The sequence below is a fragment of the Panicum virgatum genome, chromosome 3K (assembly GCF_016808335.1).
Source record: "Panicum virgatum strain AP13 chromosome 3K, P.virgatum_v5, whole genome shotgun sequence".
In the NCBI taxonomy this organism is placed as follows: Eukaryota; Viridiplantae; Streptophyta; class Magnoliopsida; order Poales; family Poaceae; genus Panicum; species Panicum virgatum.
Window position 1 is genome coordinate 50,967,517 of NC_053138.1, and position 18,356 is coordinate 50,985,872.

Consider the following 18,356-nt stretch of genomic DNA (forward strand, 5'->3'; position numbering starts at 1 on the left):
AGCAAAAAGGAGCAAAAGCAGCTTTTATCCTCCGTTCAAAATTATATAGACCTGATTAGTTTTTCTAGATATATAGTTTTTCCTATGAATCTAAACATAGCTTGTATTTAGATGCATAACAAATATTATTCATCTAAAAAGACAAAATGGTCTTGGTTTTCCTATAAATTTAACTCTAGCTTTTCCTATGAATCAAAACATAGCATGCATCTATGTGCACAGCAATATTATCCATTTAAAATTTAAAACAACATATAATTTGAAACAGAAGGAGTAGAGCTAGACCATACATAACACTATAACAGCATCCAACGGGCTACTACCGTAGTCACACACAAGCTTACAAATTATCTGCACAGAACCTCTACAACTCTACAACACTGCATCACGTCATCCTACAATGCCCCAAAACGTGGATTCCTCCAACCAGACACAGTAAGCCCTCCCTCTTCCTCCCTCTCAAACTATCTACTTGATTTTCCAGCGACTTATATTTCAACATACGTACTCTGCTTTATTACAGAATTATACACCAGTGCTGCACCTTGTGCGCCACTGCCCGAGCCAGTGCGAGAACTCAAACGGGCGCTTCAACCAGGCGTTGGGATCAGAACTTCCTGTTCTTCAGGCAGGTCTTTGACAGGATCCTCTTGCCATACATGTTGTTCCGGAGAGCGCCGACATGTGGCTTAATGGCTTTGATCAGTGCAGCCTCAACCGTAGCATCCTGCGAGTTCTAAGGTGCGGTCAGTGAGAGAATGAAATTATTCGAGATGTTTGCGCACAAAACACCATGTGCTGTGGTTTTTACCTCGCACTCCCGGAATGCTGTCTGGATCACATAGTTCCCAAACTGATCAACCAAGATGTGCGGCAGCTTGGGGTCGTTGATGAGCTCGGGGATGATCTTCGCTCGCTTTGGCTCCCGTGCTTCTTTCAGGCATTTCTCAACCACGTTGCTGCTGCACTTTTGCATTGATAGATATCCGTAGTGGCCCTCGAGCTTGTCCAGTATTTCATCAATTGCCCGAGTAACCTTGAGCTCTAGTATGTACTGTATTACATAATTCCTGCAGTGAGGTGAATATTCATATGCTTAGCATTCAAGCAGAGATACACTTGGGCTTTGAAGGCAAATAAAAGATAATGTACATACCCGTACTGATGTTCAGCGAGATCGAGAGCCCTGGATGTGATATTGTACAACAGTCTGTTCTTCTGCTCCTTATTTGCATGAATAATACACTTCTGGATGATACAGCAGCCTTGACGATCCTTTGCTAGCTCAACACAACATTCTGTGGCCGCATCAAGAAGGAACTGCGATGGTACAAGCAGTCCAGAATCGAGTTCATAAATTGGTAATGATGATAGCAGAGAAATATTTAGTACTGACAAAGTACAATTATATTATCCTTTTCTTGTTCTTCAATGCAGTTAGCATGAGCTCGTGACTATACTTTTCAGCATTTGCTTAATTGAACATCATCTTGCTTGGTTAGTTCAACCAACATCGGACCATGGTTAATGCCTCACCAAACAAGAATTCATTGCAGAGCACATCAGAAATTAATTTAGATAACAGTACTGGAGATCATTACAAACCAGTATGGCAAACAAAATTGAGAAGCCAAATGGAAGTTCAAATACAGATAGCTAATAAATATTCAGGAAAGGAATGCCGAGTGAAGTAACTCGGTAGTACTATTAGTGGCATGGCCCAAGTTCTAATTGTGCAGTTAGAATAAAACCATAAACAGCTGGGGTTGCTTTGAAATGATAAAACACTATCATAATATGTCACAATTGACATAGGAACTAAGACAGTAGATAGAGGAACAGACCAAGCCCTGGGTCAAGCCGGGCTTTAGTCCCCATCCTTTGAACTTTTCTACTTTCTTGGTAGACTTCCCATTGTCTATTATCTTATATGTAGGACCGAGTGGGAGCCCTATCCACCCTGGACTGGACCTGCCCTTGCTAGGGAGTCAGATTAAAACTCAAACAATGCAGAATGTTGTGAGAGTAAAAACTTTAGGAACAAAAAATGAGAAGCTTCAAGAATATACAATCAGTTCTCAGTTTCCTTGCAACAATAACTGTAGTTACTAGACACTTTCTTTTCAGGAACAAACAGGTAGGAGGGCTGCCTATAATATTGACAAGATGGCATAGCCACAGTACAAAGTACAAACACCATAGAGAGCAACGCACCAAACAAAATTTACAGCTCCGACAGGCCACCATATCATGAAAATCATGGTAAGCAAATGAAACTAAGTACTGTTCTTTCTTTGTTAGTAAGGCTGCATTCAAAAGAGAATGCTACCATTGGCAAATAACAATAGCACTGACAGTACATTTTTTAACAAAGTACAAACACCATAGAGAGCAAGGCACCAAACAAAATTTACAGCTCTGACAGGCCACCATGTCATGAAAATCATGGTAAGCAAATGAAACTAAGTACTGTTCTTTATTTATTAGTAAGGTTGTGTTGAAAAGAGAATGCTACCATTGGCAAATAACAATAGCACTGACAGTACATTTTTTTTTAAGATTACATGCAGTGCAATTCCAATTATGCTCAAGGTACCAAGCAAGATTATTGTTGGCATTAAAACATAAATCATTGTATGACCCTAGACAGAGATCTATGCAAACTAGTGTATAAGCACAAGGCGAAGAATAACATGGAAACGCTGAATGATATGGATAACAAAAGCAGGATATAAAGGTTATAACTGAAGGAACAGAGGTATTCAGTGATGGTTACTAGAGCATGCTCGAACCATCCTCAATATTTAGTTGCGTGTAGCAGAGTAAATGAGTTATAATGGTGTGATTAAGCTGATAAAGGGAAGATTAACAGAGACAGACAATGTTACTACATTGGGTTCAAGCAAAGATGTCTTACTGCTTTGTATTCAGGTGACAGCTTCTGCAAGCAACGGTGTGCAACGTGACTCCCGTTGGCATCCATCATCAGAGTAATGGCACCGGAGCTCAGAGCAGATACAATCAGGGAAACTTCAGCTGAAGTACTAATAGTTTCTATCACCTTTTGTACCACCCGTGTCCTGGATTTTTTATGTTCAACAAAACATTAAAGTTATGATAAAATGAAATTGAAAGGGAAACAAAATTAACACCAGAGCATGAATTGGTCATACCCATGCATGTTGCATGCAACTTTAATTAGCTGGCCTGGTATTTTGGTTATTTCATACAGTATATGCATTTTTTGGTCATCATTGCACTGCTCTAGTAGTTTTTGTACCAAGTAATTTCCAAATGGATCAACCATAAGTTCATCGATACGCTCAATGACGCCATCAAAGACCTTTTGGGCATCCTCTTGAGAACCTTCTGTAAATATCCTTTGTAGGAAACGGCAACCATTCTGATCCTTTGCCAAGAGGTACAATTCTCCAACAACTTCATCCACTGAATTATAGTTGAGCTGGGCAGATTTCATGGTACATTCAGATCCCAAAGGTGACTGACACTGAGAGCTCTGCAGGTCCAAATGCAGGTTGTTCTGAATATTGAGATGATGATTGTATCCATTACAGTCAATTCTTTGATTTGTTTCAGCACACCCATCAAGTTCAAAGCCAGGGTTGATATTTCTAACAGAATTTGTACCCTCAAACTTCATCAGGATCTTCTCAGGAGAACTTTTCAGTTTGACTTTATCCAAGGTGTGATTCTGTGATAAACCTTTGTATGAACGTCTGAGCCCATATGGATGTTTGAGCCTTTCAGATAGCTGATTCTGGCAATATTCACAGGTTTCACATAAGCAATCAGGATAAATTATACAAGGACAGTTATCCACATGTGTAGAATTCAGTCGATTATTTCCATTAGGAATCATGCGACCATTCAAGCAGATATCAGGACTGCGATGTCCCAGATGATGAACAGTTGGTGCTCTAAGATGAGGTGAAGCTGCAGACTTAGATGAGGAGTTGACAACACCACATCGATTGCTATTAATCCAATGAACATCAGAACTTGGTGGCATCTGCTGATAAGAATACTGTGGCTGCATGATAGAATGCCTCTCCGCATCAATATCATGACGCCTTAATGTCGAGTCCATCTGCTGATAAGGTGCATACGTTTGTGGCCACCTATCGATAAAATGCAGTTGTTGGAAAGGCAAAGCTGATGGTAAATTGATTCCAGTCACATAAGAATTATCTGGACCATGCATCCCTGAGTACAATGGATGATTTTGCCCACGAAACCTTGGCTTCATGTGTTCAGCATTGTTGATCATCAGAGATGAAGTCACAAAACTATCTTGAGCAAATGCTGGCTGAAGTTGTGTGTTCCTCCTGTTGTCAGCAGATGAAATCATAAGGCCTGGAGGGCAGTGTCCATACCTGGATGCAACACTACCAGCGTTAGCAGCAGAGTCGGCAGTAGCATCTGTCGAGCTCAAGTTCATGTTCTCAAATGCCGCTGTCAATGACCAGTTATCAAACAAATTGGCATTGTTGATGATGCCCACACCATGCCGGTTCCTTCCCACCATTGCCATATCATGCAGAGCAACCGGCGAAGAAACCCACCCTTCTTCAGGGGAAGAACACCCTGCAGATTGTTCCCCATGATTTGCAAACATGGCTCCAGTGATGCTGCCAAGAAAGGGCCGGAGTTCCGGATTGTCCTGATTACTCTGCGCTTCGTCCATATCAGTACCAGACAGTCCACAAAACCGCCAATGCCAGCTCGATCACACAATGTAGGTAGGTTCACCAATCCTACGGCACCCACAGTTAGATGTGGCGCACAAATACTACGGAATCACCTACATGATCACAGGAACAAGGACAAAATAGTTACCGAACGAAAGCATGCATCAGTACGAACGATTTGGCATGAAGCCATCAGCAGGCGACAACAGGGTGTCCAGGGAAAACAGGGGAATCGCCACATGGAAACAGACCTTTCGTATCCAGATGGCAAGAAGAAAATGATACCTATCGCATTCACACCAACTCCAAGAATCTCAAGGAATCCATAAATACAACAAAGTTTCGCAAAAATTCCGGGGGAGCAACCAAAGAGCCTGCGATTTCGCCACTGCATCCCCGATCGTATTGCGCGAAGGCGACGAAAAATCGCCGGCGAAAAGGACGGCAACCCGGCGCCAAGAAACCAACCCGCGCGCACCCCACCCAAAGATCGCGAAAAACCCCGAGAAAAACCCCCCGATCACGAGAAACCCCCACCCGGGGCCGCGGGCCGCGGGCCGAGGGGCCCCGCCGCGAAAAACCCGATCTTGCCAAGAACCGCGCGATCAATCCGATCCAAGGAGGCGACGCACCCCGATCGAACCGGACGAGAGGGCGCCCTAGGGGGGGAGGCCGGGGACGATTACCGGGAAGAGCCTCAGGGAAGGGCGCGCATTAGCAGGAGCGCCGCCGCCGCGCGATCCTGCGGCCCCGGGGAGGGCTCCGGAGGCGCGCCGCCGGGGAGAATTGGGGCGGCGGTGGCGGCGATTTCCTGCGGAGGATTTGAGAGGGAGGCGGCGGCTTGCGGGAGAAGGGAGATGAGCGGAGCAGAGGGAGAGGAAGAGGAGAGGGGGGAAGTCGGAAGTCTCGGAGGGGGGCTATATGTGTGTGCGTGGCTCCTTCCCCTGCTCTCCTCGCAGAATGACGCTTCTGCCCCTCGCTTCCTGCAGGATAGGGGACTCGGCTGAAGGGCAACGGGCGGTCAGAGATGGCTCCTAGAGAGAGAAGGGGAGGTGAGGGTAGAGAGAGAGAGAGAGTGACACATGGCGTGATGCTACTAGCTACTACCATGCATCCATGCACGGATTTGCATGGACAGGGAAGAGAGTCGTGTGGAATTGGGAGTCGTTAAAACGGGATCAAATCAAGTTTGTTAGGTTCTGAAATTCATGCATCTTTTTGTTCATCCTCGTAAGGCATGTGTGCGGAAGAAAAAATTTGAACAGTTGAAGACGTTAGTAAAAAAATCATTGAAGAAAAAATTTACACTTTCTGATGTTTGCTCGGTGTAATTCATTTGAGTATTACAGTTTTCACCATTGAAGAAAATTATTTGTTTTTTGTTTGGATATGGCTATGGTACTGCACACACATTAAAGTTGTTCTTACCATGGATGGGTATTATCGTCATTTCTCATAGTCTTAGGTCAATAGAGTTCCTTTATCTTTTAGTTTTTTCTATTCCCAAGACACATTTGATAGGGTTACTATGGACATTTATCTTCTACCTTTCTCTCTTCCCAAGACATGTAGCATAGGGTTACTAGAGTCATTTTATCTTCTAGATTTCTCTATATTTATATAATAGGATCTCTATAGTCTTTCTACCTTTTCGGTTTGCTTTGTTCCCACGGCATTCTCTAACAAGTTCATCAAAATCGTTCTAACTCCTAACTTTTTCGTTTCCATGTCATTTAATAATGTGCAACTGCGGTTATTTTATCAGCGCACCCTCAATTACTAGACATTTATAAATAGCACCAGCAGAATCATTTTATCTTCGCTCCTTGTAACCCTATGGCATCAGTAGCATGCCTTATTGTCGGCTTCCCTCGATCTCCCTATGTTACTAAAATACTAAACTCATGACACTCCCTATTTTCGATGGTCTTTTTATACATGGTTCAGGGGTACTTTATTAGAAACAACCATGATTCCTCCCTACCCATCTCTAACAAATCATTCTGCTAGCGTGCGCCTACTTGGATATTTAAAGGCCGTGTTTAGTTCGCGGGAAAAATTTGGATTTTGGTACTGTAGCACATTTCGTTGTTATGTGATAATTAATGTTCAATCATGAACTAATTAGATTTAAAAGATTCATCTTGTATGAAATAGTTATACTGTGCAATTAGTTATTTTTTAATTACATTTAATACTTCATGCATGTGTCCAAAAATTCGATGCGACGAATACTGTAGATTTTTTTTTTTTGGAACTAAGCATGGCCTTGGATTCGTAGAGAATTTATTAGTACCTTGGTAATGGAGGCACAAGCAGACAGCAGTCCACTCCTAATCAGCTGACCATGGAAGCAAATTAAAGCCGCGGGAAGGATCATGGAAGGTTCGCCCTTTCCTAACGAGGCAAGCACTGAAGCACATTGAAGCGCACTTGCTCCTGCTGCTAGCTCTCACCACTGCCCTGCTCCAGTGATGTAGTAAGGTGCAAGCAACAAGCAAGCAAGTACATGCCACATTTACGGATTTACCCCCCTCGTCTCGTGCTCCGCTTTAGCGCAGTGTAGCAGGCATCAGCTCTTTGTGCTTGTTGGGGCCACAAGATTTATTTACAATAGGATTATTAGGGCCATTATTTTGTCTTTACAGATTCTAAAACTCCTAAGACCGTGATGATGATAGCAAGGTAGTTTATATTAGGGTCAACAACTTTTGTCCTCCCTGAATTCCTCCATGTCAAGAACACACTCGGATCATCAGATCAGCAGATAGATCGCCGCATTTCTCAGGGCCTTTCCACGACGGTTCAGGTCACTTTAACCATGACCCTTTCCAACCCTTTCGTGTCTTAATTTGTGTGGTTTCGTCCCATCACCAGTTTGTTTCTTGGTGCTGAAGGAGGCACTAATCGACGACGACAGAATAACGTACAGAGATGACAGTTTCCTTCTTTGTCGGCCTCTTGGGTGTTACCTACCCGTGCTTCATTGACGCATCATCACCTTGGTCTGCTAGTGCTGCGACTACCTTGACGAATGCTTTGCCGTCGTCGTGATGGCGGATGCTTTGCCACCGCGCTGCTTATTGGTCGTCACCGGCGGATGCTTCGCCGCCGTGGGACTGCTTCTTCTGGTGGATACTTGGCCACCCTCTGGTTGTGGCTATGGTCTCAGTCGGCGGCCTCGGTGATGTTGTTCTTTTTGTAGGTTCATCTATGTTAGGTCGCTTGGTTGGTCTCGGCGGGTTGGTGTGCTTTTCTCTTCCGTTCTGCGGTCGTCGTTCCGCTAGTTCTGTGGCCATATGTTTTCGTTGGACTTTTTTCAGTTTTTCTCTATTGTTAGTCCTTTGTGTTCTTGTGCAGGTCAACTCCTGTTTGGCCAGCATCAAGTTATGTCTGTAATCTGCTTCCCTCTTAATGAAATACGTGCTAAAGCACGTTCGCGAAAAAAAAACAGTTTCCTTCTTTGTCGGAGTGACTTTCGTATGAGCCTGCTGGGGAATAATTAACGAAGCTTGTGAAATTTACAGGGGCCTCCCTCCTTGCCCGAACCTTGTGCGGTTTTGTCTCTGCGCCTGTCCCTGTCTTTCTTTCTCGCTCTGACACCTGCTGACCAGCGCCGGCGCGGCGACGCTGGTGGTAGGAGTGTAAACACTTCTAAATTTTAGTTTAGATCAAACCGTACTCTTATCTTATATAATTATATATTAAAAATATAGAAGAGTCAAGTTGAATTGTGAAGACAGCACTAGAGCCATGATTCGTTACCGTCTCTACGTGCGTGGATAGCAAGGTTTGCTGGAGACTCCGATGATTCCCGTCTCTGGCTTGGTCAATCGGGTTGTCGACTCGTTGTCTTTATAATCCGGCTGGTGCGCCCTGTGTAGTAATTAAATATTAATCCTAGTGTAATCGCTGTTATTATTTATCCAATCTCTAGTGAAATGTACCGTTTGATTATTTAAGGAGTCCTTCCCTTAATGATTTCACCGATAAAGCTAAAAAATACTAGATTAATTGATATGCTAGTTCATTTTTATACGTTAGTTTGCATAATGGCTTTATGCGAAAATATTTGGATCTGCACAAAATTGGTGAAACCAAAGCTGATATAAAGTCTCCTAGTGACCCTTAGATCCAGCTACACCTCCAAGTGCGGATTCAGCGTCGAGGGGCTCAAGCCCCCTACCCCACGAACTCCATGGAAAGAAGAGGAGAGAAGCAGGGAGAAGATGAAATTAAAGAAGAGGGAGAAGAAAAAAGAAAGAGGGGCTCGACGAAGGAAAAAAGAGATAAGCTCCCAAAGCACAAATTCTTGATCCGCCACTATACACCTCTCATCAACTTTGGAACTTTACACTTATAGTAAAGGTAGTTTTTTTTCTTTCGGTTACTCATCAAGTAGTGGTACACACTGGTTCTTCATACTACATCATCATAGTAGTATATATATGTACTATTATCATACTACATGCTATTCCCTCGTCTCCGGAATTTCCAGAACGTAGGTTCCTATATATATGTTCCAGGTCAGACTCGTCTAATTTTAACTACATTTATAGAAACATAAATCAACATATGAAATGCTAAACAAATGCGCTATCAAGACATACACTTAGATACCCATTTCACAGCCAATTTGGAAGACATTCCACAATCTGTTGTCAGAGATCTTCCAAAGCCGCCAATGGTCTCGTAATCGTGCTTACTTGAAGGCCGCTAAAATTCCAGGATTAATTGTTGAGCGAAAATGAGTTGTGATCATTAATTATTTTCTTAGTGTTTAAGCAGCAGGTACAAGACAAGGATCCCCTCCTAATCAACTACGAACGACGGAACAAAAATAAAATAAATCAGGTGCAGCATGCATGGACACAGGTTCCTCCGATCATCCCTGGAGTCCCGTGACCGTGATGGACCTGGAGTGGAGTCGGTGTGTTTAGTTCTTTTGGTGTAAAGTTTTTGAAGTATACAGACTCACATTTAAAGTATTACACGTAGATTAATAATAAAATAAATTATAGATTCCGCCTATAAATTGAGAGACAAATTCATTAAGCCTAATTAATTCATCATTAGCAAATATTTACTGTGCACCACATTGTCAAATCATGGCGCAATTAGGCTCAAAACATTTGTCTTGCCATTTACACGCGAACTGTGCAATTAATTTTTTTTATCCATATTTAATACTTTATGCATGTATCCAAACATTCGATTTGCCAAAATTCTTTGGGATGTAAACAAGAAGCTCTTGTGCTCCTTTCTCCCTAGGCTAGTCAGTGCCTTGTGATATATAGGCTCTGTTTAGATCTTTACCCGTAAACCCCGTAAACGCAAAAAAAAACGTCACATCGAATATTAGGACACATGTATGGAGTACTAAATAAAGTCTATTTACAAAACTTTTTGCATGGATGGGCTGTAAATCGCGAGACGAATCTAATGAGCATACTTAATCTATGATTTTGCAACAGTGATGCTACAGTAACCATCCGCTAATTATGGATTAATTATAGATTAATTAGCATCATTAGATTCGTCTCGCGATTTACAACCCATCTATACAAAAAGTTTTATAAATATACTTCATTTAGTACTTCAAATTAGTAAGATTCCAACACAAAATTTTTACATGTAAAAAACTAAACACGGCCATATACTTGACCCCACTACCACTACCAGTGGAGAAGATGCATGGAAGGATCCCGGAAGCTTCCCTATCTGTGTCCCTATGCGGCATCCACATCTCTCTCTCTCTCTGGTGTTTTGCGTCCATTGTCCGGCCAGCTTGCCGGATTCGGCATTGCTTAGCGCCCAGCCCGTGGGTACGTACCTTCCACATTTTGCTTGGACATGTGAAGTACGTATCCTCGCAATGCAAAATGTAAGCCGTTTTGATTTTAAGTTTATCATAAATCAAAGTTCTTTAACATTGCCCCACAGTTACAACATTAAATCTATTTTGTTAAATTTACTGTTAATAAATATGTCCCGATGCTATTGTAGAGAAGTTAGTAATTTTTTATTAACTTAGTTAAATTAAATAAGTTTTGACTTATGATAAACCTTAAATAACTATTATTTCTGAACGGAGAGAGTAACAAACAATAGGAAGCCTTCCCTGCCTTGCTTTGTACTCCCCTGAGAGCCTGCGCGTCACACTCCCACTCGCTCTTTCAAACTGTCACTCACGCGCCTGTCGCGGCCGGCCGGCGACTCAACGTAGTAATTACAACGATAATCATGTCATCATAAGTATCATCAAACATTAAATATTGTTCAATGCACTTAGGGATGATAAACTATAGAGCTAAGTTTTTTCAAAATTATAGAGGTAAACATGAAACAGGTCTGCCCCTGTAAGGCGGATTGCCCAGTTCATCAGCATGTCTGACAGAGGTCAACATAACCAAGTCAATTTCTTGCCATGTTAACACCCCCTGATGGTCTGCGCCTCACTTGTGGACGGTCCACTAATTTTTTTCCTAGTGCGCGTCAAGCGTGCAGAACCTTAGCGACACGTACCCCTACGGGCCCCGCATGTCATTCGAACTCCACTTCCACAATCCTGAGCATTATTGGTTATGACTCGATTAAATGGAATCTATTTGGATGGTTCCTCAAATGTAGGATCGCAAGGGTTTACAAAAACAAATCTTTTTTTGGAAGAATCTTTAAGATTTTTGGAAGTATTAATAAAATTACTCTACATCATCCTACATTACAAGGGGCTTAGGAGGGATTTTTGGAGGGGGGGGGTTGACTTGTTGGAGATTTAATCCCTTCCAATTCTCTTCAATCTCCTTCAATTTACTCCAAACCGAACAAACACTTAGCAGCAAATATTCTAGAATTTAACAGTGTTGCTTTCAGTGGTAGTAACGTCCCCGTCGATAGCGACGTACCTGTGATGATTTTGTCAATCTTGAGAATTTGCCGGCCCAGTGAAGATGCTCATAGGGGTAGGATTTGCGTTTGCACGTTCATAGGAGTGGGTGGGTGTGCGTGCGTTTCTGAGTTTCTCAATTGGACTGTCTAATAATTAAAAAAAGAGAAAGAGATCGGAAATTTTCACCGACTGCTGCTTCAAGTACTCCATCGTTTTCTTTTGAGAGGACAGTAGGAGTGACATCTTCAACGATTGGTCCATTGTTTCCGCTTTGTTTTGTTGATTAATTGCTTTGTGCTCCAATAGCTGTTTTATAGGAGGCTAGTTTTTTTTTCCTTCCAAAAAAGGGCCGCAACGTAGCACATCGCCTCAAAATAAAGGACCTTTTTCATTTTTATATTAAAAAAAAAACAAAATTTCAAAAATATATGGCGAATAGGGAAATTTTCAAAAATGGGTGCCTGTCGCCCCACTAATGGGCGACAGGGTGCCTGTCGCCCATCCAGTGGGCGACAGGACCTAAATGTAAAAAAAATTTATATTTAGGTTCTGGCGCCTAGGGAGCATTAAACAATGAACTTGTAAAATCGATATCAAATCGTAGAAAAATCGGAAAAATACAAACTCAACTGTTCTGGATTCTATGAAACAAGATCTACAACTTTTGTTACATAAAGTTTTTCATTTGATCAATGTATCAAAATCAAGAAAAATAGTTCTTGTACCTAAAAAAATTTGAAATAATTCATTTGGTCTAGTTATACTTATCTAAAATTTACCAAACTTTTTTTTATAGCTCTTAGGAAATAAAATAATGGTACTGTAAAAGTTATGGCTTCTAATACTCAATATAGCAGCATGGATAAATAACTCATTTAAACTAGACATATTGCAAGATCTAATTTAAAAACTTATTCTAGAAATGTTTTCTGGGACTACCAATTTTTTACAAGCCTATGCTCACCATATGAAACACTCTGGCCAAAGATGACATGCATCCAAAGAATGGATCTTAAGATTTAAATAAAAGTGCATTAAACTGGTATTTAAAATAGAGAAAGATACATTGATCAAATGAAAAACTTTATATAACAAAAGTTGTAGATCTTGTTTCATAGAATCCATAACAGTTGAGTTTGTATTTTTCCTATTTTTCTACGATTTTGTATCAATTTTACAAGTTTACTATTTAATGCGCCCTGAGTGCCAGGACCTAAATGTAAATTTTTTTTACATTTAGGTCCTGTCGCCCACTGGATTTGCGACAGGCACCCATTTTTGAAAATTTCCCTATTCGCCATATATTTTTGAAATTTTGATTTTTTTTAAATATAAAAATGAAAAAGTTCCCAAAATAAAAGCGATCCGGCCGGTTCCTGCGGCCCATCAGGGATGACCACGGCGGGCTCTAGCTACGGGTCTTGGCCCAGCATGTGTGGGTCTCGCTCGGCTCTTGCGCCGCAGCTGCCCGCCGGTATAAAGCTCGCCCATCCCCTCCCCGCTGCGCCTGTCGCCCAAAGCCTGAAAGCCCTAGCCCTCGAGGTGCCGCCACCATGAAGGTAAGCGCCCGCGCCTCTTCCTCCCCTGGCCTCCACGCCACCAGAACCACCGGGATTGTTTTTGTTTGTTTGATCTTTGATTTGTGTGGTTTTTCCTTCCCTTCGCAGTTCAACATCGCCACCCCGACCCCCAGGTGGCTGGAGAAGCTCGAGACCGGTGTCGACCAGAAGCTGTGAGAGCCCAGCGCCAACCCCCCCCCCTATTCCTCCTGCTCCCTCTATTATAGCACTACTTGCGTGCAGTGGCTGCCCTCCGAGTTTGTTTCCGTTGCTTAGATCTGCCGATCACTGTTATTAGCTGTTTACTAATTAGAGCGGTGATGATAGGAAATACTATTTCATTTTTTTGTGATATTTTGGTTGGTGGAGCGATGTGTCAAGGGCACCCATTGCTCATAGGTGATGAAGGTTTGGAAATTGGAATTGTAGGTTTCGGTCCTGTAGTATCGGTGCTACCAAACGGCTAGTGAATTCACTGTTTTATGGGTGTTTGAACTGTTGATTGTCGAAATCTAGATGAACATTGGGTAATGCAATTGGTTCAATTTTGGAGCAGGCTGCTGTTTTCTTATATGTGGGTGGTGTGCTGTAGCTAAATTTTAGGGCATCTCCAAAAACTTGGTCAAATCTCACCCTATATTTCTATTTAGATATTCATTTAGCTAAGACCCCCTCTGTATATTTAGCTATACTCCAACAAACTAGTCAAACTCACTCTTCATATCCAACTCTACTCTCTCCAACTCACTGACACGTGGGTCCTACAACATCATCCACTCCTCCTCCTCCTACTTGTGCTCCCCGTGCGGCAGCACCTAGGGCCGCCGAGTAGCGCGGAGGGGACGCATAGAGGGAGCTCGGTGGGGGCGGGAGGCGGGTTGGGGGTGGGGATACCGAGTGGAGAGGGTTCAACATCTTTGCCGGGCGGAGCTGCTGGGTGGCTATCTAGAGGGATAGCTAGCGGGTATGTTTACAAAGTCTGTTGGATCTAATTTTTAGAGGTATTTCTCTTTTTTTAGCTAGTCAAGTCAAGATAGATAGGCTTTTATAGATGCTCTTAGGGTCTATAGATTATTGTGCAGTAAATAGGGGTGAATTGTTTAATGGCATTTTTATTGTTTGTTTTCCTTGCATCCCTTCTGTAATGATTCGCAGGCTTTGTAAACTATGCAAATCTTGTGTTTATAGAAATAATGAGGTACTATGAAGGAGATAAATTTTTAAAAAATGCTGCTTAGATCTGTCTATTGAGTTTTATGGCAATGCTTCTCTAGGGAAATGATTGTTTTGTGTCAAAGAAACGACTTAATTAAAGTACATTTCCAAAATCAATAAAGCAGATCAGTTGAATGTTACCTGTTTATTATTGAAAAAAATGTGATAACTTTCTTGTGTGCCAATAATTTTACGAGAGTTTGTCCTTTTTGTAGTTGTACACTGTATTAAATCATCTGCTTATTCATATGGCTAACTGATGCGTTTGTATCAACTACAGGCGAGGTAGCTTTTGATCCGCCCCTCAAAATGCATTTTTAGGCGCGAGTTACGCACCCTCCCCTACAAATCAATTCCAATTTAATATAAAAGAACTCATTGAGTCACAAGTAATTGTGCAGTGTGGTGGTAAAGAAGAAACCTACGAGAATGGAGGAGGGCGGTTCAAATCCCAGATAATGCAAGTGTGCATATTTAATCAAATAAATTGTAGCTCAACAATACAGCGCTAGTGGTGGTGGTCGAAATATATTTTTCTTTTTTCTTTTGCTGTTTTGAATTTTTTTTATTTTTTTATTTTCTAAACATGAATTTATAGGGGCGGGTATTTATTTCTTAGTTGTTCCGGTCACTAGTAGTGCGTGAATGTACACATAGGTAACATTTGTTAGTACTGCAGGAATTCAAGGGCTATGCCTTGAAGATCATGGGAGGCCGTGTCCAGGGAAAACAGGGGAATCGCCACATGGAAACATACTATTTTTATCCGGATGGCAAGAAGGAAATGATACCGATCACATTAAACACCAACTCCAAGAATCTTAAGAAATACATAAATACGCCAAAGTTGTGCAAAAAAATCCTGGGGAGCAGATTGCAAGAGCCTGCGATTTCGCCACTGAATCCCCAACCGCATTGCACGAAGGTGAGGAAAAACTGCCAGTGAAATGGACTGCAATCTTGCGCCAACATACTCACTAGCACTAATGTATTTTTCACCTTTGCTCCTTATCCTCCTAATAGTACATGAGTAGCATGCCTTTTCTCTGCTGGTCTTTTTATACATGGTTCAGGGGTAGTCTAGGACAACAACAATGACTCCTCCCTACCTTTATCTAATCGTTCTGCTAGCGTGCGCCTACGTGCATATTTAACTTGGGTTCGAGAGAATTTAATTAGTACCTTGGTGTTGGGAGGCACAAAGCAGACATCGATCTACTCCTCACAAAGCAGACAGCGATCTACTCCTAATCAGCGACTAGGTGATTACGGCCGGGCATGTATAAAGTTTCCTAACGAGTAACATGAGCTTGGATGAAAAGGCTTGCGGTTGTGCGTCTCTCCTGCAATGCTGCGAGCCTTGTGCTCGTTTCTCCGGCAGTTGAGTTGAGTGCCCTGACCATGTGGAAGCAATGCAGGCCGCAGGGAAGGACCATGGAAGGTTCGCCCTTTCCTAATGAGGCAAACACATTGAAGCGCACTTGCTCCTGCTAGCTCTCACCGCTGCTGCAGGAATACAAGTTGCAAGTACAAGCAAGCAAGACTTATTTTGAATAGGATTATTAGGGTCATTTTATTTTTACAAGATCTAAAATTCCCAAGACGGTGATGATAGCTAGCTAGCAAGGAAGTATATATATTAGGGTCAATAACTTTCTCCGATCCTCCCTAAAGTCCTCTATGTTAACAACACGCTCGAATCTATCATCAGTAGATGCATAGCCGCCTTTCCACACACGGTGCGGTTCAGATCACTTTAGAAGAACAACCATGATGCGTTCCGATCCCTTTCGTGTCTCTGTGGATCTCAATAAGGTTTTGTGGATATCTTAGTTTGTGTGGTTTCGTAGAGAAGGATCCCATCAGTTCGTTTCTTGCTGAGCTCATTAATAAAGCTTGTGAAAGCCTTGCCCCTTTCTCCTGCTGCACGTATGTTTTGTCTGTACGCCCTTGTGGATGCAATGCTTGTCTTGACCACGCACTACATGTCATGAGCAGGGAAGAACGAGGATGCATCCAAGGACCATCGAGGAAGCTTCACCCTTGCCCATTGCGGCAAACGTTCACCTTGCATTGAGGCGCGCTTGTGACCTTCACGGCTTCACCTGTGCCCTGCCAGCCACTCTGCTGCAGAGATGTAATAAGTCACACCAATGCTTATTACACTGCAGAAGAACTCGCTTCCACTGGAGCGCGGGCCCGACCATAATGGGGTGGGGTCCACGCGTTAGTGGGACGAGTCCCTCTGTGGTGCTGCAGAGGCTCGATATGGTAGCTAGATCCTTGTTCTTCAATAATCTCCACTTGTATCATCGGCATGCTAGCTAGCATAGCATCGTGTCCATTATCAGCTGGTGGGTCCATATTTAGGGGTGGTTATTAATTCCTCCCATTACCTGATGATGATCACTGCTTGATTCAGCATCTGGCTCTTGATTAGTCTGTGTAATAACCTTTTCGGCTTGTATTGTCGGTCGTCCATCAAGAAGCTAACTAATTAAGACGGGGCCGGGGTCACTAAACAAACGAAGTGAGCGTAGCGCTCGACTAGTAACGTTTCTTGTGGTAGAATCTGTCCATCATCTGAGTTTGAGTATCCGACTCGACAAGAGTGCTCATATTTTTCTGAATTTAATCGGCACTATTCTTTCAATGGCCTGCGACGATGTGACCGTCGACCTTGGATCTGCCCGCTCAGTCCCATAGAGTTGCTCGTAGGGATACAGGTGCGTACGTGTATTCATAAGGGTAAACGTGCATACGTGCTTATGAGCATCTACGTCGTTTGTACTATGTTTCTAACAAATGCGTTATACGTCACACTCACACCACATCTTCCATTCTCCACTGAGGACAAACGATCTATTGCTAAGGTTAAGGGTGTGTTTGGCAGGGCTTCGATTGTGGCAGAAACATCTCGATTTTTTTGCTTTGGATTGTCTAGTTGTCAAAATGTTTGGTAAAATAGCTTCTTCATTTGTTTGTAATGATGAAATGTCCATATTATTCTTATATTTTCTATTATTTTCCTATTTCATCTTTTTTCCTTTTCTTCCCCATTCTTTCTCCTCCTTATCCACACCAGGCCGCCGTTGCACCCGCAGCTAGTTCTCTCCCACCGCTGCTGCCCTCAACCACCAGCGGTCGCCGCCTCAAGCTCCAGCGGCCGCCGCACGCTCGCTATAGACTCAAGCACCAGCAGCCGCCTGGCCTCCGCTCCTGTTCTCGAGCGTCTGGCCCCGCCTCGAGCTCCAGCGCCAGCCAGCCCCCTCCACCTGTCTCGAGCTCCCGCATCCGCATCACGGATCTGGAAGCGGTGCGTAACACCATGCATGGCATACGAAGCCCCATAGCGCGCACTTGGAAGCGGTGCGCCACCGCTCCATTCGCTCGGCAGATACGCCACAGGCACCACAGGGGAGCACACACCTCCACATCAGCCGCAGCGGGCGCCATGAAATCTGCTCCGACATGTGCACGCTCCTCCCAGCCACCGCTCTGCCAGGTCACCGCTGCCGCCCACGAGGTCGTCCGCCGCCGCCCCGTTGTTGCTACCGCCTGAGCCGCGCCTGGCCCACCGCAGATCCACATCCGGGAGGGAGGGAAGAGGACGCCGCCATCGCCACCCGCACAGGTCGCCGTCAGGAGAAGATAGATCCGGTCCCGCCCACATAGCTCACTATCGCCGTGCCCTGATCTGGCGATGGCGACGAGGATAGGGCGCGGCGCCGCATCTGGCGCTGCCGCCGCCGATGGGTACCGCTGCTTCCCTCGTCTGTCGGCTAACGCGTAGGGCCGCCCCACTCCGCGTCTGCTGTGGCGAAGGCCACGCTACAGATGAGCATGTTGCCGGGCACGCCACTACGACCTGAAGCCTGGCTCCCCCCGGCGCTTTGCGTTCGTGGTGCCAAACGGCACTGCGCGGACAGCTTTAGCCTGGCCCGGCCGGGCTATGCAAAACAAAGGTCTAGGCTACGGAATATA

At 43.7% G+C, this 18,356-nt stretch overlaps 1 protein-coding gene across 3 annotated transcripts; it reads right to left on the reverse strand.

Annotated features, from left to right (window-relative positions):
• Positions 1 to 274: 274 nt before the first annotated feature.
• On the reverse strand, positions 275 to 5,598 carry LOC120699497 (pumilio homolog 12-like). Of its 3 annotated transcripts, none has more exons than XM_039983501.1 (6): positions 5,396 to 5,598; positions 3,174 to 4,822; positions 2,918 to 3,080; positions 1,157 to 1,320; positions 812 to 1,070; positions 275 to 727 (listed from the first exon to the last, which is right to left on the reverse strand). In XM_039983501.1, the coding sequence occupies exons 2-6, from the start codon at positions 4,703 to 4,705 to the stop codon at positions 608 to 610; spliced, it is 2,238 nt and encodes a 745-aa protein (XP_039839435.1). In that variant the 5' UTR covers positions 4,706 to 4,822; positions 5,396 to 5,598; the 3' UTR covers positions 275 to 607. The 3 variants fall into 3 exon arrangements, with proteins under 3 accessions (XP_039839435.1, XP_039839432.1, XP_039839433.1); XM_039983498.1 differs by having other exon boundaries at positions 275 to 736; XM_039983499.1 differs by lacking the exon at positions 5,396 to 5,598 and having other exon boundaries at positions 275 to 736; positions 3,174 to 5,373.
• Positions 5,599 to 18,356: the final 12,758 nt, after the last annotated feature.